We start from the raw sequence: 20,563 nt of genomic DNA on the forward strand, positions 1-20,563 counted from the left end.
CGCCTAGAGGGCGGGGGACTGGGGAGGCGGCTGGCTTTAAATGGGGGCTGTCCGGCGGCTGGGAAACAGAGCTGCCGCGGGGGGGACGCGGACCTCTCTTCCCAGAGCTGAGGATCGGCTGGGGCCGCCGCCAGGCAAGGTGGCGTGAGGCGTTAGAAGGGTGCGGGCGGAGATGGAGGCGTGGGGGGAACCCACGCCCGGGAGCGGGGGATCGGGGCTGGGCAGGGGCGTGCAAAGGGGCAGCGCACGGAGGTGCCTATGTTGCAGTGTGCGCAATGAGGCCGGCTGGGCAGTGAGGGTGCACGCAGCGTGAGATTTCTTGGTGCCGTGCATGCAGGGTCAGCGAGGGTGCAGGCAGGAGTCGGTGGGTGTGCACGGCTGTTTCTGTGGGTGTGCGCACAGGGTGAGTAGTGCCCGCCGGGTTTGAAGTGTGCTCATAGTGAGAGTGAGTTGTACATGGCTGCTTCTAGGGGTTAATGGGGCGCAATAAGTGTGCTTGGCTGTTTCTGGAGGTGTGCATGGGGCCAAGGTATGCACGCATATTCTGGAGCTGTGCGCGGAGCTAAAGTGTACGTGCGGGGTTCTGGGGATATGCCTAAGAAAAGAGTGTGAATTCTGGGATTTACGAAGAGTCAATGAAGGTGTAAGCTGGAGTGTAAGTGCAGGCTTGGTTTAGTAGGGTGCCCCTGGGTGCGGGGCGTGCCCGACCGATCCGGGATGGGAGGTATATTGGTGCGCGGCGGCGAAAGTGCCCGCGCGGTGTCCGCCTGACCCGAGCCTTGCTCTCCTGACAGTTCGCCCCAGGAGCGGGCGTCGCTGGCCGAGATGCTCCTCCGGGACTTGGTGCTGGGCCGTGGCTGCTGCTGGTCCTCGCTGCTGCTGCACTGCGCGCTCCACCCGCTCTGGGGCTTCGTGCAGGTGAGACGCGCCGGCTGCGCACTGGCTGGGAGGACCTCCTGGGTGAGGGGAGAGCTGCCCCTTCCCTCCTGAGACCCTGGCTTCCTGCAGCCGCCCCACTGATTGGTTCTCGGAAAAGCTTGGGAAAAGAAAAGCTGCTATGGTACCCCATACCCTACCCCTGAAAAGACAAGAAACTCCAAAGAGAGGCTTCAATTGTGGCCTAAAGCCTGCAGGACCGGGGCGGGTCTTGGAATGGAAAGGGGCTCAGAGAATACCTTCCGATGATAGCATTCTAGGGTAGAAATTCAGGAAAGAAACAAACTTACAAGGAAAAGTCATCCCAAGGATGTATATTATTTCTTTCCCGCCAGAACCACTGATGAACTTCAAATTACCTTTCTTAAACTGGTTTTCAACACAGAAGGCAACTGTGTTCCTTGTAGGTATCAGAGTTGAGGCTGTGGACAGATAATGCGTGGTGGCCCATCTGTCAGGACTGCCCAGGGTTGAATCTCTCACCCTGTGCCCCTTAAATCGCAGGGCAGAGGCCAGGCAGTCACTAACTGGAGTTACGTCTTAGGATCAGAGACAGGGTTCAATGGTATGGTCCCTAGTCCCCCCCAGAATGTGCATGGTCACTGGTACAGTGGAGAGGTGACAAGGTGGACTTCGATGTCAGCTCCGGAATTTGAGCTTCAGCTCTGTCCCTCACCAGCTGGGAGGCTTTAGGCAACTCACTTACCCTCTCTGAGAGTTAGTTTCTTCTTCCTGACTATACTATTCTAAGTACTGGATGAGATATGTAAGGATTACTTGGCGCAGTGCCAGGACCATGATGAACACTAACCGGTAGTGGTTGCTACCATCGCTGATAGGAGTAATAGTACTGCCGTTCTTCTGCCTGGCTGACCAGGTACTCTGTTGATCACTGCGTGGTCTGTTTGACATTTTTTTCTGCAGGCTCTGGAGGACATTTTCATTGTTTTGGGCATTGTGGATCCACTCGCGGGTATTTGTAGCCTCATGTTCTCCTGGTGGCATTTTGGGGTTTGGGGACCATTCACATGGCTGCTCTGAGTAGGGGTGACAGACCAAGAAAAAAGGAGAAGGCGGCAAGACCACTTGCCAGTCTATCGAGATCCCCGAGCTGCCCCAAATGATGGGCCCTGCCGGGAGCTTGCTCAGTTAGTCCTGCCTGGATGATGGCCTGGGTGACTGCCCATCGAGAGCCGGGGTCTGACGCTGCTCAGCACCCCCACTCCCAGGCCCCGTCTTCTGCTCTCTTCTCTGGCTTGCCTCCATCTCACTCACAATTGTTTTCCTTTTGGAATTGACAGCTTTGTCTAATGTGTGAAACAGCAGTTATTAAACTCAGCTGTGTCTCCTCAGGAAACACAATTTTGTCACTTCTAAACACTTCAGTGGCTTGGGACCAGCTTCCCTTGTTCAACTTTTAGCTGAACCTCAGATATTGAGTTCACTTAGTTTTTAGATTCATTTGTTTACAGTTTTCTCTCTTCCATAAGACTTCTTCAGCTGGGGTGGGAAGCAACATAATGAGGTTGTCAGTCTCCAAGACTAGAATTCTACTGTGTGAGCTAGTAGGATCTAAACAAAAGACCCATAAGCACCCCGCACTCCTCCCAGAAGAAATAATTTTGTGAAAGCGGTTCAGTTTTGTAAGTGTCCTTTAGCCAGGCAGTACTTACACAAGCAGGTGTGTGTGTGTGTGTGCAGGGGTGTGTGTGTGTATGTGTGTGTGTATTTCAGATGCTCTTACTCAATACAAATCAATTTTCATAAAAATCAATTTCAAAAGGAACCCTCCAGACAAGTAGAATGGGTAAAACCTTGGCTTAAGGCTCTGGAAAAATTAATTTACAAATGATAGGGACAGAGAAATCAAGGGAAAGGGGTTTTGGAATGAATGGATCTGGCTTTAAGCAAAAGAGCTAAATCCGGGGGAACATAGGAGAGAAGAGGAAAAATGGAAATGCACGAAGCCATGTGTTTCTCTTTAAGTGGGGAAAATAAAATCTGTCACGTCATAGGAGTTTCTCTAATCTGGAGAACAAACTCAGAGCTATCTGCCTTTCCATGAGCGTTTTGCCAGAAGAACATTTGGAAGGACAAGGCCAACATAACAAAGTCCTGTGATTAATGGGATCCTCAATGAGGCAAGAGACCTGGGGTCCCCCAAAGCACCAGGTTCTTACCTTGCAATCAGCTTTAAGCCTCTGGCTGCTGTTAGTTGATAAGGAGCTTAATCATTAAAGTCAGACGACATTTAAATTGCCGAAAGGGTTGGTGGGAGCATTCCTTAGCCTTTCCCCCCTGTTCTTTCATGTGTCTGGAATTGAGATTTCGAGCTTTTGTGATGTAGTGTGATTTAGGGTTCTTCTAAGTTCACTTCCAGATTATTCTTTTTTTTTTTTTTTTTTTTTTGCAAGGGAAGAGGATGACAGGCTGGCAAATTTATTAGGTGTGACAGGAGTGTGTCTCATCAAGTTACCGTGGTGCTGGCCTGTCTCCATGAAAGATGCCAGAAGCTATCGTCTTTGTGGCTGCCTTCCTAAAGCAATAGTTAGAGAGACCGCCTCTTATCTGGCCTTACGGGTCTCTGTGTGCTGACGAGGAGCCACCCCAGACCCAAGTGATGTTGAACCCCTTGTATAGTCAGTCTCTGCAGCTTTGATGAGTCATTCGGCAGCATTTATTGGGCGCCTACTGTATGCCAGGCCCTTTGTTAAGTGCAAGGAGCTTAGTGGCCTCTTCCCTCGTGGCACTGATAGTTTGGCAATGTAGAGCTAATTAAACAAGTAATTATCATCAAGAGAGCTCAGCAAGAAGAAATAACTTGAACTAGGGGCAAGAGTCATAGAAGCCTGAAGGGTGTGGTGCTTCAGCTGAGACATGAAGGATGAGAAGTTAGGATGCATATGAGGGTGAGGTGTCCAGGCAGAGGGAACAGCCCCAGGCCAGAGGAGAGAGGGACTTTGGAAGACCCAGGGGAAAGAAGCACCAGGTAAGGCCACTGTTGTAAGCCACTAACATAGTGTCCTGCAGTTTGGACTTGATCCTGAGGGCTATGGATGTCATTATAAGTAAAGGGTTTTAAGTAAGAGATGACACAATCTCAGGTTGGTATTTTAGAAATCTCAGTCCAGGCTGGTTGCAGTGGCTCACACCTGTAATCCCAACACTTTGGGAGGCCAAGGCAGGAGGATTGCTTGAGCCCAGGAATTCGAGGCCAGCCTGGCCAACATAGTGAAACCATGTCTCAAAAAAAAAAAGAGAAAGAGAAATCTCAGTCCAGTTCCTGCATGAAGGATGGATGCAGGGAGGAGGCAAGGCAGGGGCAAAGAGGTAGGTAAGGGGAGGGTGGCCAGATTTAGCAAATAAAATACAGGACATCCAGTTAACTTTGAATTTCAAATAAACTACAAATTGTTTTCCTAGTATCTCTCCCATGTAATAACTCTCCCAATTAAAATTATTGGTTGTTTATCTGAAATTCAAATGTAATAGGGTGTCTTATATTTTATCTAGCAACCCTAGATGAGAGGCAGGTACTGCCCACTGGAGACCTGATGGTGGCCTTGTTCAGGTGGCAGCAAAGGAAACAGAGGAGTAGATGGATTCAAGGACGATTTAGGAGGCAACGTCTGCTGGACCCAGAACTGCACTGATTGGCCAGGAGTAGGACGGTGGTAGGACACTGATTGGCCAGGAGTAGGACGGTGGTTGGAGAAGAGGGAACTGATGCTGGGAACACTGTGTCCCTCAGACCCCTGCTACAGGTACCAAATCCAGGAGACTCCAGGACATTACCTGTGCCTCAGCCCACTCTCAAGCCTACAGCACTTACAGGATTCTGGCTGCAGGAGAACACTGCAGAACAGGGCCTGGAAGGCAGATGATGGTGAAACTGGAATAAGAAGTGGTCCCAGGAAGTACCAATACCAGCCTGTGTTCTATGGGCTTTAGGCAAGTCACTAACCTTTCTGGGCCTCTGCTCCTTCTTAACGAAGTCCAGCTAAGAGCAGGTTACTTTAGGGGCAAGTTCCTTCTCCTTTTGAAATTCCCCAAGATAGAAACCAAATGCCAGGTGTTGAGACAAGCTCCGGACACCCGAGGCTTCCTCTCTATTGGTCTAAATACAACACTGCCAATCAACAGAACCCCCAAGTGGAACCAGCACTGGGGAATGGGACAGATCCCATGTTTCTCCGCTGGTGGGCATTGCACCTTTTCACTGAACGCCAACTGAATGCTGGGCCTTGGGCAACTTTGGTACATCACTTAGCTTCGCTGAGCCTGCGGGCCACCTGTTAAGAGTGGATGATATCACCTATCTCTCCCGGTTATGCCCAGGGCGAAATGGGAGCAAGAACCTATGATGGACACATAGTAAGGCTCAGAAAATCATGATTGTTCAGGATTAATAAAGTACTCATCTACCTGCCTGCCCTAAGACACTCACAACTTAGTGTAGAGAAACACGCATTACAAAATAGCACGGAAATGCCCCAGACAGAAGTGTTTGCAGAATAAAGCAGCAGCACTGAGCAGGTGAGTCTAATTTGGGGTGGAGGAGGGTTTAGGATGGCTTTGCCCAAGGAGGAGGATTGCTTGAGCCCAGGAATTTGAGACCAGTCTCGTCAACATAGCAAAACCCTGTCTCAAAAAGAGGAGAGAGAGAAATCTCAGTCCTTTTCTTGCATGAACACGCAATAAGGCTGTTCAAGAAATGGATGTGAAGGATGGAGAGAAGCTAGCAAGTGGATATGGGGCCTGAGTAACCCAGAGTCGAGGCAGGCTCAGACACCATAGGCTTGGACTAGACCAAACTATCAGGACACAGCAGTGGAGGCCCAGCTGTCAGGCATAAGGACAGACCAGACTTGATCCTTTCGTGAGAACAGTTGGCTAAGCAATTGTGCCTGCTCACATTTCAGAGAGGCCCTTATATAAGAGACTGAGAACCACTGATTTTTTTTTTTTTTTTTGAAACAGGGTCTTGTTCTGTTGCCCAGGCTGGAATGTGGTGCACTGCAATAGCTCACTGCAGCCCCAACCACCTGGGCTCAAGCAATCCTCCAATCCTCCCGCCTCAGCCTCTGGAGTAGCTGGGTCTATAGGCATGTGCCACCATGCCCAGCTAATTAAAAAAAAAAAAAGTTGTGGAGATGAGGTCTCACTCTGTTGCCCAGGCTGATGTTGAACCCCTGGGCTCAAATGATCCGCCTGTCTCAGTCTCCCAAAGTGTTGGGATTACAGGTGTCAGCCACCGCACCTGGCCAGAGCTATCAATTTTATTAATGTATTTATTTATTTATTATTTTTTGAGACTGGAGTTTTGCTCTGTCGCCCAGGCTGGAGTGCAGTGGCATGACCTTGGCTGTCTGCAGCCTTGACCTCCAGGTTCAAGTCATTCTCCTGCCTCAGCATCCTGAGTAGATGGGACTACAGGCGTGCACCACCCCGGCTAATTTTTGCATTTTTTTGTAGAGACACGGTTTCACCGTGTTGGCCAGGCTGGTCTCGAACGCCTGACCTCAGGTGATCCACCCGCCTCGGCCTCCCAAAGTGCTGGGATTACAGGCAAGAACTATCAATGTTTTAAATGTAGTGTGCTCCTTCACTTCTTCCTCCTGCAGCCTTGAAATTTGGCCCTGATTTTTCTGCCTAGAACTTCATCACATTAAATATCCTTATACATCTGTGCCTTCATATCCTCTCACAAAAATAGGTCATTGTGTCGGGCCAAATGTGCTCCTCTTGAACTCTCTCTCATAAATTGCACCTGAGACTGAGAAAATAATTGCACTGGCAATGGTCTTGCTTGAAGTTCACACACTTGGTAGAGTGCATTGAAGAAGTGGGCTCGGAGGCCAGCTGTTAGGAGAATGAAGCTTTCTAGCAAATCCCAGGGTCTCGGAAGGTCAGAATCTAGGGGGGCACAGGCTCAATGATGGGACGTCTAACAATGGCACTGGTCTAGAAGCCGGTGGATTTCCCACTGACATGTAAGGAGTTAATCATTTCTGTAAAATAATTGAGCAGAGGCCACCATCTGACGGTATGCTCTTCCCAGTGGGAGAGAAGATTGCCTTCCAGGGTTTGAAACGCAGTCAATGGCCCTTTAAAAACATTAAAAGGTGATGAGCAGCAGCCTCTTAGCCTCGTAGATATTAAGCCAGGGCTGTAAATCAGCCCACTTCCTGCTGCCACCCCAGTGGACGTTACCCACATTACTTCTTCACATCTTCCAGGTGTGATGGGAGCCTCCCAGCCCCGGGGGATCTCCCTGCCACGTGGCAGAGGGGCTGGATCAGCATTCAAAGGCAGGCCACACATGGCTAGTTGCAGGGAAAGTGGAGTTCTAGTTTCTAGTGGCTCAGAGATGACAGAGAAATTAACTGTGGCCATTGAGGAGGTGGAGGGTGACTGGCAACTCTTTGTGCTTTTAAACCAGCTTGTTCCCCGGGACAGGCATGAAACACCAGACTCTTGGATTTATGGCACTCTGTATAGCGAGGGACACTGGCAGTCAGTCTAATCCATCCACCCAGTTCCCATGCTGGCTCTGCATAAGAAGTTTAACGTGGGAAGCTTAAGCAAAATCCCCAGGCCCAGCTTCACCTGCAAAATTCTGATTTAATCGATGTGGCTCAGGCATGGGTATTTTTTAAAACCACCAGGGAGATTCCAATGTACAGCCAGGGCTGGGAACTGCTGGTGGAGCCCAGCTCACTCCGGCTACCCTTCCTCGTTGACAGATGAGGAAGCTGAGATTGTGCTGGAAAAACACCACACCAGGGTTCAAGAGGCATGGATTGTGGCCCAGTTTTTCATATTCATTCATTCATTCACCAAAGATTTAATGGTGGGCATTCCCTTACGTGGTGATTTATGATAGTGAGAGAGGAGAAACAAAGCCTGCCCTGCCCTCAGCGAGCTCACAGTGCCATGGTGAAAATAGGTATGAACCAGGTGACATCCAAATGTAGATTTCTGCCCCTCGAGGGGAACCTGGTGCCAGGAGAGCCCATACAAAAGGATCTGGCTGGATAAAGAGATCAGAGACACGTCTGTGAGGTCATGGCCAAGCGGAGTCAGGGGCGCAGCAGGGGTAGGGATGGGAGAACATTACCACCACTGGAGCAGCAATTGCAGAGGCCAGGGGCCTGGAACTGAAAGGAGAGAATGAGGGCAGAGAGACGGGGAGTGAGCATGGCGGGGAGAGAGCATGGGGTGAGGCGGGGCCAGAGAGGTTGTCAGGGATCACCCCTTGCAGACCTTGTAAGCCACATGATCCCACGAGGGGTGAGGTGGCATCTGGGGCTTGCTGGGGGGATGGAGGTGGTGCCCTTCCCACAAGACCACCAGGACATCGAGTGGAGAGCATCAGGCAGGTTGTTCTGCTCTCTCCGGTCACGTGGGGACACAGGAGCAGAGGCCTCACTGGATGAGGTTTCTCCCCAAGAGAGGGGGGCATTGCCCCAGAGTAGACACGAAAAGGCGGTGAGGAGTGAGGGCTGGAGAGAAGGCCAGGGCTTGGCCTTGGGCCGTAGCAAGGAAGACAGGAGAAGCGGCTGGGCTTAGATTACAGAGGAAATAAAGGGTCTCACTCTCCAAGTGTGAGACCCTCGGGCAGCTGCTTCTGCCTGGGCCTCAGTTTACCCATTTGTACAATGGGGAAATTCTACCAGTTAACCTTCAAGTTCTTGTCGACTTCTCATTCATATCCAGGTCACTTGCCCAGGGTTTCTGGCAAAGCTAGGAAGAAAACCTTGGTCTCCAACCAGCCAGGCCAGCCGCCAACAACATTGTCCCCCTGAACCAATCTGACTTCGATTCTTCCTGCCTTGGTCTTGGAGAGGAATCCCAAGTCCCAGCCTGGCAGGAGACAGGGTGGCCTGGGCTCGTTTCAGCTTCTAGTTGCCTTATGGTCTTCTCCCTCTGTTGGGTACGTGTGCCCATGTTTACAGGTGACGCACGGTGAGCCCCAGAAGTCCTGCTCCAAAGTGACTGACAGCTGCCGACACGTCTGCCAGTGCCGGCCTCCTCCCCCGCTGCCCCCACCGCCCCCGCCCCCACCGCCTCCCAGACTTCTCTCCGCCCCAGGTAGGTAATGGCTCACTCCATTTTCAGGTTTCTTTTTGTGTTTTCCTGGGCCCATGAAGATCCAGTGAGCGTGGCCGAGGGCAGCCCTGCCTTCTTGGTAATTTTCCACTGTCCAAGCAGGAGGGAAGCCAAGGCCCAACTTTCCCCTGCAGTCTGCAAAACGCCTTTCCCACAGCACGCTCCTGCGAGATGGAGAAGGATGTTTCTCCATCAGTTAATCAGATAAAAGTCAATCTCCATTTGATGAGTGACTTGGCCTGGATTGTTCTGAAGGCCAGATCTTTAAAGGGGGCAGCTGCTGGGGACTGGTCTTAAATAGCCCCCCTCCCCCAACACACAGTTCTATTTCTCTATTAGAATTTACATTTAAGGAGGCAGTTAGGGTAGAACCAAAGTCAATGCTCTGGGAGCAAAGTTACAAGATGCCTTTCAGCTATGTGCACCGAATTCTGCTGAATCCTCTCTGTGACTTGTTTGCCTTGGACAATTTCATCTCTGAACAATTTGATTGCGCCGTCATTCAAACAAAGGAGCGTTTCTTTAGCCAGAAATGGCCTCAGCCCTGACCTCTACATGGTAAAGTTCCCTGTTTACAATTGCTACTTGATAAGGTCTCTCCAAAGGAGGTTCTGTATTTCACATGGTTCCTTCAAGTTCCCACCTATAGGATGCCTGTGATCACGTCCGTATCGACCTCATTAAACGCATCTCCATGGAATTATTTGGGATGTATTTTCGATAACCTTGGCACAAAGCTTGTTGTCTGGTAGGCTGTGTTTCCAGCCTCTTGGTCCTCAGTCAGTGATGCAATGTTCTGGAGGATCTTTGCAATTTGTGTGAATTCCTGCATTTTGACTGTGAGGCCTCTATATATCTCCATCCTTCCCTGACACCTTGTGGCCCGTTGCTTCTCACAGCCTGGCCTTCAAATGACCTGCTTCAGCATAACCCAAAGCACTTGTTTTAAAATGCATCTTCATGGGCCCACTTCAAACCCACTGAGCCAGAGTTTTCGGGGTGGGACTTGGGAACTGTCACAATAACAAGTACTGAGGTGATTCAAATGCAAGTTACAGTTGAGAACCTAGGCCTGCCAGGCCCTCTGTTCCGGGCCTCTGCCGGATCTTTCTATCCCGGGATGCTCACTGGCCTCCTCTCTCCTGAAAGAATCCCTGGGCTTGCACCTACCCTTGGAGATCACTCCTTTCCCTTCCTTTAGAATTCCTCAGTCTCCCACATTTTGGGCCCCACGGCACGTAGCTCCCAGTGGTTTGTATTTGATGATCCACATCCCCCAGCTAGGGTCCCTTCAGGTCATCTTGTGCTCACTGAGCATCTGTGTCAGACAGAGAAGAAGGACCGTCCTGGCCTTCTGGAATCTCAGCCCTCCAAGGGAAGGCCATCCTGTCAGCAACCCACAAAGAGTGGCCTGAGAGAACACAGAAATGGTTTGCCAGGTGCACTGGAAATACCTGAATAGTTAAGCAAAACAGTAGCCCCAGTAAATAGTAACAGGGGTCTTTAAGAATAAATGGGATTGGCCGGACACGGTGGCTCATGCCTGTAATCCCAGCACTTTGGGAGGCCGAGGTGGGTAGATCATGAGGTCAGGAGATCGAGACCAGACTGGCCAACATGGTGAAACCCCGTCTCCACTAAAAATACAAAAATTAGCCGGGCGTGGTGGCGGGCACCTGTAATCCCCACTACTCCAGAGGCTAAGGCAGGAGAATCGCTTGATCTCGGGAGGCGGAGGTTACTGTGAGCCGAGATTGCGCCACTGCACTCTAGCCTGGGCCACAGAGTGAGACTCCGTCTCAAAAAAAAATGAATGAATGGGATTGTTCCAGGTTGCTAAGCAGGTTGGGGGAAAAGGGCATCCAGGCAGAAGGAAGAGGGTGGACTAAGGCTTGGAGGTGTGGCTCTGTGAGACTCCTCTTGAGAGTCACAAGCCCTTCAGTGGCTTGAAAGGGTGGCCAAGGAGGAGGACCTAGAAGGGCCTGTGTGCCTAGCTGAGCAGATCGCATTTCATCCTATAGGTCATTGTTTGCCAAACAATGACCTACATTCATGCATATCCAAGTACCATCTCTTATTTGCCTTATTTTTTCTTTAAATAAACTCACTTTTGTGTGTATACAAATTAATTTCTTTATCTTTACAAAACTACTGTAAATGAGAAACCAGTACCACTGGCATAAATGGAAAGTGACCATAATAATAAATGCAATGAAAGCAAACCAAGGTTTTAAAATTCCAGCCTTCTCTGGAAGATTCTGAGCTTGAGGCTCCCTCTCTATTAAAAAAGGGAGAGAAGTAAGTGGTAGAGAGATGTCAAAGTCATAGTAGCACAGTGCTGAGATCTTCTCTATAAAGTAATTGGAAAGTGTGTGAGAGAATCAAAAGGAGTTCAAGTTTCTTATTACAGGTCTCAATGTGTTTGAGTGCTGGGTCTATGTACCGTCTAAAATCAGCTCCATAACTGCAAGGACAGGGACCCAAAGGTTTAGGAAACTGCTCTGGGCAGTGATGAGCCTACAAAGGTGTTAAGTGGGGAAGTGACATGAGCCTATATTGTCTGTTTCAGAAAGATAAGCTGTTTTGACAATGTGGGTTGGATTGGAGTGGATTGGGGTTGAGCTGGCGGACTGGAGTCAGGTGGGGGTCTCTTGAGATCATTCAGACCCCAGACCATCGAAGAGGGCCTGAAACCAGGCTGGGGCTACGGAGATGGGAGGAGGCTAGAGGAGAGTGCTTGGTTGGGTAGAGAGGAGAGAACTCATGCTGAATTTTGGGACTGAAGGTGCTCCTTGGGAGAGGAGAGTAAGAGAGGAGAGCTCTGTATGGCAGGACTTTTTCAGTTTCAAGTAGCAAAAACACATCTTGAAGTGGTTTAAGCAATACAAAAACTAGGGAGAAAGACGTTAGCTTGTGGGCTCATGTATCAGGATATCCAGTCAGCAGGTCTGCTGAATCCATGGTCTCAAATGATGATGGTGTTAGATTTCTGTCTCTGTCTCTATCGCTCTCTCCTGATTTCTCCTGGGTTGCCTTTTCTCTCAGGCTGGCTCAGTTCCTGTAGCTCCAGGCTCCAGCATTCCATCATCCTTACAGTCAGTAATCTCCCTAGGAAGAGACCTTCTGTTTCCCAGTAGTCCAAGGGAAGCCCTGAGGCTGACTTTCGCCGGACTAGCTTGGGTCATGTGCCCACCGGTGGACCAATCATGGTGGCTTGTGGGATAGAATATGCTGGTTGGTCAGGACCAGGCCATGTGACCACCCCTGGAGTTGGGATGTGTGGATAGAGGCTCAGGGAGAGGTGGTTTCCCACAGGAAAATCCGAATAGAAGGGCTATAACCCAAAAATAAGAACATGGCTACCAGGCCAGGAGGGCAGGGGATGTCTACCATAGCCATGGAGTGCCTCAGGCATGTAAGGTGGATTAGACCAGTGGTGGAGAATATGATTTATTCATTCTCTTGGTCCTCCTTGAGCTCAGCCCAGAGCCCTGCACACAAGTAGTGCCCAATAAATGTCAGAGCTACGGCCACATCTACAACTTCTGCCAAAATCATAAAATACGGAGGTAGAGGTTGCAGTGAGCCGAGATCGCGCCATTGCACTCCAACCTGGGCAATAAGAGCGTAACTCCGCCTCAAAACAAAAACAAAAACAAAAAAACAAACGAACAACAACAGCAAAAAACAAGTGCCTGCTATATAACCCTGAAGGAATTCGTGTCTCCCAGAGGGCACAGGGCTTCAATGCTGTAGAGCCTCAGCTGTCACTCAACAGGTGTGCACTGAGCTCCAAGTGTGGGGTATGCAGTGGGCAGCAGACAGCGCCTGCCCTCATGGAGTTCATGGTCCAGTGGACTGTCATTTGCAGAAGGTGTTCACAGGAGTGTCCCTTCCTGCCATCTCTCTGGATTCACTGGCTCAAGGCATGCACCAGTCCTTGTCCCATTGCTCATCTGATGTCCTTTGTATTCTTGCCACTCACAAGGGCCTCTCATTTATCTGGTGAGCATTTGCCAGGCACCTGTTCTATGTCCAACCCTGCGCTGGGCACCCTGAGGGATACAGAGTCACACAGGGACTTGTCCACATCAGCAGGGCCCAGGTCATGAAAGACCAAGTGCTTGGCATAAGAGGCCGATTCCACGAGCCTTCCTTGAGCCTATGTTGGCGTGCTAGCCCGGCTCTTTCCTCCTCATGATTTTAAGAGAGCTGGTTAACCAAAGCCTCAGTTTCTTCCTTTGTAAAATAGGTGCATAGGCTACACCCACCCCATGGGGTTGACTTGAGGGTTCCTGAAAGTGAGAAGTACTTTTGAAAACTAGACAGGTATCCATTGCTATAATCATCCTGTGGACGCATTCTGATGAAGAGCAGCCTGTGAGTGCCAGCCAGACCTGGGGGATAAAGAGGTGCTGTTGGGAAGGGGATATATAATTCCAAAAGGGGCAGTGAGGGCAGATTTAGGAAGACATGAGGGAATTCCCAGGTAGAATTCCCAGGTGGGAGCAGAGGGAGGCTGGACAGGCCACAAAGAAGAAGGAGTGGCCAAAGCTGAGGCCCAGAATTAGCAGCCCAAGGATCAGGCAGGAAGCTCCCTGCTGAAGTGACACTGATCCACAAGTGTGTTGAGCTTTGGTGTGTGTGTCTGGGATAAAGGGAGAAAAAGCGGAGAGAGAAACACCTATTCGTGCAGGCCTGTGAAGTCCCCCCTAGAAGTAATGACCAGGAACATTTGCACGGCATCCTTCACTTGGCCAGGCAGGCCTTGCTCTTCATCCAGACAGCACTTGCTGCTGCCCTGCCCCTCGGGGCAACCCGCTTGTCCTGGCTGGCCCAGGCCTCTCTAGGTTTTAGCCCCAAAGGTCCTGTGCTCCAGGAAACCCCTCAGTCCTGGACAAACTGGAACAGCGGGTCACCCTACTGCTGGGCCACCCTTCTGCTGGCAAAGGCAACAGTGGTTTTTCAAGTTGTTTTTTGTTATGTTTATTTTGGGGGTGTCTGTTTTGTTCTAATTTGCCACGAATTTTTTTTTTCTTTTTTTGAAAAGGAGTCTCTCTGTCACCCAGGCTGGAGTGCAGTGGCACAATCTCAGCTCACTGCAACCTCTGCCTCCCAGGTTCAAGTGATTCTCTTGCCTCAGCCTTCCTAGTAGCTGGGATTACAGACGTGAGCCACCATGCCCGGCCAATATTTGTAGTTTTAGTAGAGACAGGATTTCACCATGTTGGTCAGGCTGTTCTCAAACTCCTGACCTCAGGTGATCCGCCCGCCTCGGCCTCCCGAAGTGCTGGGATTACGGGCGTGAGCCACCGTGCCCGGCCACCATGAATCTTTTGAGAGTCCTGACTTCCCTCCCCTACTTCATTGCTGGAGGGGGCAGTGTGGCCTCCTATTCCTCTGTGGCGGGCCCAGCTGTGTGCCCTACTCCCAGCAGCCCTACCCTGTGCCCCGCCTGCCTTGGAGAAAGAGCATGGAAAGGGATCTAGTGAAGCGGAGGGTTCTTGAGCAGCGTCTCCACTTTCTGCCCTTCGGTTTTTCAGGCTCTGCCCACAACCTTCACTTTGAGTCTGGGCACTCGACCAGGGGTTCTCCAGCTTGAGCTTGTATCAGAAGCACCGGGAGAGCTCGTTTAGTCCCAGATCACTGGAGCTCATCCCCAGAATTCCTGACTCGGTAGGTCTGGGGTGGGGCCCAAGGACCTCCATTTCAATTCCATTCTCAGATGATGCTGACGCTGTCGGTCGTAGGAGCACACTTTGAGAAACTGTGCCCTAGGGAATGACAATCCCAGCAAGGGGCTCTGGGGCCAGCCCCAGGCCTTTCACTCCTAACTCAGACCCTGGCCATGTCACATTGTCTCAGAGCCTCAGTGTTCTCGTCTGATTCCTGCCTGCACAGGCATTGTCACGAAGGTTAGAAATCACCCAGGCCGTCCTGGGCAGAAACTTTGTGCTCAAAAGGTGGTGGTATAGAGCGGAGGCTTGGAGCCTGGCTTCCTGCCCTCTAGACCTGGGCTCCAACCCTTGTTCATTAGCTAAGTGATTTGGGCGAAGAATCCTTAACTGCTTGGAGCCCCAATTTCCACATGTGTGGAATGGAGTTAACAACCCCACCTGCTGCACATGGGTGGTTGGAAGGATTTGATGCCCTAAAACTGACACAGCACAGAGCCTGGAACCCAGTTAACACGTGATAAATGGCAGCTCATAAATAATTCTAATGCAAGCAGTAGAAATGAGAACAGGTCACTAACCTTCAGATTGGGAGTTGCTTCTGCGGGGTTCCAGCATCTCTCTGCTGAGATGGGAGCATCAGATTAGTAACTCTGAGGATGAGATGGGCTCTCAAAGGAGGTGTAGACTCCCCTGGATCTTCAACAGGAAAGAAAAGGTTTTCAGAGAGTCCCACCTGTGTCTCTTCCGGGCAGCCCTTGCCAGGCATGTGATCCCCAGTGTCAACTGGAGTGCCCCTGGTGAAGGTATTTCTGGAAGGCACGGGTGGGCGTGAACCCTGGCAGAGCCAGAGGCCTGCTTGCGGCCTGAACAAAAAGCCTTCAGCAGCCGCCAGAGCCCAGGACCTGGGCTTGCTTTGTAAATGTCAGCCGTGGCCCGCCCATCCCCGCCTGTGACTCAGATGGCAGAGGCCATGGAAGGAGATGTGTACCAGCCCTCAAGCAAAGCACATACACCCCCTCCGTGAGACCTGCTTCCAAGGCTGATGGGGCCAAAAATAGCTGTGGCAGAACAGAGGCGTGAGCCTGCATTTCCATAGTGCCTGTCTTGAAGGAGTTCAAAGCACCGATAGAGATTTTATTGGGGCATTCATTTTGTTCTTGGAAAAATTGGAAGGAGGTTAAGTGACTCCTCCAAGGTCACACAACATGGGTGGAGCCAGGAATAGGGTCACCTGGTTCTTCTCTGTGTGCCAAAGGCCAAGTTTCAACAGAGAAAGAGACAGATGGGACTGTGGAAGTTCTGAGATGCTTCCTTTTTCTCACCCAGGACACTAGAAAGAAACCAATACTTAGTTCCCGGAACTGTTGGAGAGAAGCTCTGCTCTCCTCATCTCATTTAATCCTCAAACCCTTCTTTGTAATCGGTGGTATTATTGCCAATTTTTATGAGGAGCTCAGAGGTTCAGAGAGGGTGAGTTACTTATTCTAGGCTGCCCAGCTGGAGAGGAAGGGAGGCTATTCAAGGCTATCTGATTACTTCCTGCTGTGGCCCCTGCCTAAATCTTCCCTCCACTGCTGAGAGGCAGCTTCAGGGACCCCCCCCACTTTCCTTTCCTTCCCTGGGCCTCACTCCTTCCTGTCTTGGAGCCTTTGCATATATAGTCCTTCTGTCCACCAGCCTCCCCCTCGAAGTAGAACCTTAACTCATGCTGATCTCAGCTCAGATTCCCTTTCTTTCTTCAGGAAGACCTTCCTTGACGTCCACAAATGTCACACCAGTCCCTGTTCTGGTCATTTACAGCTGCAGAACGAACTATTCCAAAAGCTACAACACCTACGTATTTTCTTTCTCTTGCTGCTGCAGGAGTCGACTGGCTCCACCTGGAGATCCCTGCTTGGGGTCTTTCATGCAACCGTAGTCTGTCAGTCAGGTCCGGGGCCACCATGAAGGCTTCCTCTCCCGTGTCTGGTGGTTGATGCTGGCTGTAGATTGGGTCCGCAGCTGGAGCTGTTCACTCTAACACCTCCCTGTGATGCCGCCTTGTGAACTGGGCTTCCTTACAACATGGTGGCTAAATCTGAAGGTTGAGAGGCTGATGGGAGCTGTATCTCTTTTGATGATGCAGTTGAGGAAGTCACCCAGCATCACTTCCACTGCATTCTGTTTTTTAGAATCAAGCGACCCGGGCTGGCTCATATTCAAACAGTGGGGGATTAGACACCGCCCGATGGAGGAGTGTCAGAGGAGTTGCTTACATTTGGAAACCATACTGCCCTGCATCCACCTGCACACACACACATACATGCACACACTCTTTGAATTTTTCATTTTCCTTTGTAGCAGTTATTCCACCTTTGAATATGTAACTAATGACTTGACCGATGCTTGATCCTTTGTTAGACATGCACAATTGTCCAGTGTCTGCTGGGTCCTCAATGATGGCCCCAGATCTTTAGCACATGCCTGGCACATCGTGAGTCCTTGGTAGCTACTAGTTCACTTGTCTTACAGATATTGTTGAATATCTGGTATATGCCAGGCACTAGGTGCTAGGTGCTGGGAATATAGTGGTGGACAGAACAGAAGGGCCCTGCCCTGCAGTCACAGAGCTGGTAGGTTGATTGCTCTGTGAGTGCACTGGAGGGGGCATGGGATGGTGGTATAGGAAATAAGCAAACCAAAACTATTACAGGAAAAATGGAAGATAACATGCTACAAACATAGAGAAAATCATACGATTTGATAGGGGTAACTGGGTGGCTGCCTGAGTTATGTGGAGCGGAGATGGCATTTAAGCTGAGAGCTGACCGAAAGGGAGTGGCTGGAGGAGGATCTGGGGGAAGAGCTTTCTCATCAGAGGGAACAGCATATGCAAGGTCCTCGTGTGGAGAAGCACTCGGGGTGTGTGAAGGGCCAGCATGGCTGCTGCCTGCTACAAGGGAAGACTGCAGGAGGTGAGTCCACGGGGAGGCAGTGCCCGGACCGCGCAGGGCTGTGGAGGCTAGAGAAGGAGTTTGGATTTTAGCTGAAGTGCAGCCAGAAGCCAGCAGATCTTGAGTAGGGGGTGTGGCATGCCCTCACGTGCACTTTGCAGAGACTGACTCCGGAGAATGGAAGGAAGGGGAAGAGTGGGGGCTGGGAGCCCAGTGAGGAGGCTGTTGCCATGGGCCAGGCAAGTGATGGTGTAGGGAGAGATGGTGGTGGTGGGCTGGACCCAGGGTGGAGGCAGGAGGAGGTGTCACACCCTGGTCTGAGTTAAGATCATTCTGCAGCAGGGACTCACTCAGTGATGGCTGTGATTGTAGGGGGAAGCGGAAGCAAGAATGCTGCTAGGTTTTGAGGAAGGACTGTAGAAGAAGCCTCCAGATGTCACTCGGCGCTCCATCTCCTTGTCCTCCTGACGTCTGTGATCCCATGAATGGGACGATGAAGCAGACTCAGGTGGTGCCGGGAAGGCGGTGGCTCAATTCCCCCACCCCCACCGCCAGGGTGTTTTAGCTGCTGCCAGCAGAAGGACCGTGGCTCTGGGACATTCGCACGAATCCAAGGCTAGGCTTCATCACCGTGAAATGAAGTCCCTGCTGCTGGTGCAAACTAGAGTTGTGATGAGTTTCCGACTAACAAAAGAGGAGGTCCAGGCCTTGTGGTCCACAGAGCTGAGCGACAGGCACAGCAGGTGAAGCCAGTCCCCGTGACCCGCCTTCCCTGCAGGCGACAGGCTCCTTATGAAACCTCATGAATGCCGCTGCCCTAGCCCTTGGCTGGACGCAGTGTGAGCCTGTGACGAGGGACTGTGGGCATCAAACACGGGCCATGTCACTTTGAATGTCTACTGCTTCAAGGGCTGTGTTCATGCCCAGCTCACTGTTGCCATTGATTCGGGCCTCGGGGTGTTGGATGCTCGTCTTTTGCTGGATCAGGGTTTGTGCCCTGTGATCCGCTTGCCTGGTCTGCAAGCAGGAAGGCCTGGAGGCCAGGCCAGGCTCTCGCTCTTTCCAGATGGGTGCTGGTCACGCAGCCTCTCTGAGCTTCAGTTTTCCCATCCTCCAAAGGGGGTTGTGCAAATTACACATGCAAGGGCCTGGCCCAGCCCTGGAACGTTGTCCACTCACAGTAAGTGAGATCTCTTGTCACTATATAACCCTTGCTTGGGCAAAGTTCTTATCCAAACTGGCCTCAGCTCCCTCATCCATAAAATGGGCTGACTCTGCCTTGCATTCCCTTCTGTACAAAGCACAATGCAGATATGAACATGACTCCTGTCTCCAGACGAGTCTGAGATCCATAAGAGCCTCTAGAATTGCTGGCCTTTTAAAAAAGTGATCTTTAGCCGGTTGTGGTGGTGCACACCTGTAATCTCAGCTACTCAGGAGTCTGAGGCAGGAGAATCGCTTGAACCCCAGAGGTGGAGGTCACAGTGAGCCAAGATCGCACCACGGCACTCCAGCCTGGATGACAGAGTGAGACTCCATCTCAAAAAAAAAAAAAAAAAAGTGATCACATCTTTTTTAAGTACTGAATTTTCCTTTCCCAATGCAGTAAAAGGAATTGTTTCAGTCTTCTGTTTAAATATTTGTGTCCAGCAAATAATCAAAGCTTGCAAGTTTGAATATATTTTAATTTGCTCGACAAACCTTTGCTTATTGATTTACTGAACATTTACCAAGGTTGTGCCATGGCAGGTTCTGGGACTACGAAGGTGAATTCAACACACCCCTGCCCTCGGACCCCTGCCTCTAGTTGGACACTTGAGCCCTGGCTGCATGTTGACAACACCTGGGGACTTTAAAGATACCTGATTCCCAGGCCCGCCCTACGGGGGAGTTTCAAGCTGCCCCAGGTGACGCTCGCGCGAATCGAGGTTGAGACTTTTGGCTGAAACCAGTGGCACAAAGTGACCTGTATCAAAATAGGAACAGGTGAGGTGTGATGGAACTTAGACCCAAAAGGCTGGGGGAGTTGCAGGCAAAGAGGTGGGGAGGACACCGCACCTTCTCCGTGGCCACCTGCTGCAACCACTGCCACTAGGATGTTTGCAGGGGTTAGGCCCAACTCAATCCTGCCCTCCAGGAATTCCGTGTCTTCTGTGGAGTCTGGACTGAAGACTGAGGTGGAAAAGGGAAACATGTCTCTTCAAGAGGCCGCATCCAGGCCCGGCATATGCTTCCTGGGTGCCTTTTTTTAAAAAAGTTTTTTTTTTTGTTGAGGTAAAATTCATATAATGTAGAATTCACCATTTTGACCATTTAAAAACATACAATGTAGGCCAGGGGCGGTGGCTCATGCCTGTAATCCCAGCACTTTGGGAGGCCAAGGCGGGCCGATCACAAGGTCAGGAGATCCAGACCATGGTGAAACCCCGTCTCTATTAAAAATACAAAAAATCAGCCAGGCGCGGTGGCGGGCGCCTGTAGTCCCAGCTACTCGGAGAGGCTGAGGCAGGAGAATGGCGTGAACCTGAGAGGTGGAGTTTGCAGTGAGCCAAGATCGCGCCACTGCAGTCCAGCCTGGGAGACAGAGCAAGACTCTGTCTCAAAAAAACAAACAAACAAACAGAAAAACATACAATGTAAAGGGTCTTTACTATATTCACAATGTTTGCAACCATCACCACCATCTCATTCCAGATCATGTTCATCACCCCTAAAAGAAACCCATACCTACCATCCCCTGCAACCACTGACCTTCTGCCTGCCTCCACGGATTTGCCTGTTCTGGACGTTTCACATGAACCTGAGTGTTCAGAGGCGGGTGAGCACAGCAGTCCAAGCCTCAGTTTCCTGATCTGCTAGTGGGGATGATGGCTCCTTCCTCGCTGTTTCCAGGCAGAATGGAGG

General features: G+C 50.8%; 1 protein-coding gene across 1 annotated transcript in view; it reads left to right on the top strand.

Moving 5' to 3' along the window:
* The first annotated feature begins 73 nt into the window (after window positions 1-73).
* Window positions 74-20,563, top strand: part of PRIMA1 (proline rich membrane anchor 1) — an 86,533-nt gene continuing 66,043 nt past the window's right edge. The window contains exons 1-3 of the mRNA XM_011991733.1: window positions 74-139; window positions 795-918; window positions 8,895-9,030. Of these exons, the coding sequence (XP_011847123.1) occupies window positions 826-918; window positions 8,895-9,030 (229 nt within the window). The 5' untranslated portion in view covers window positions 74-139; window positions 795-825. The remainder of the gene's footprint in view (window positions 140-794; window positions 919-8,894; window positions 9,031-20,563) is intronic.

The sequence above is a fragment of the Mandrillus leucophaeus genome, unplaced genomic scaffold (genome assembly GCF_000951045.1).
Source record: "Mandrillus leucophaeus isolate KB7577 unplaced genomic scaffold, Mleu.le_1.0 Scaffold4, whole genome shotgun sequence".
Classification (NCBI taxonomy): domain Eukaryota; kingdom Metazoa; phylum Chordata; class Mammalia; order Primates; family Cercopithecidae; genus Mandrillus; species Mandrillus leucophaeus.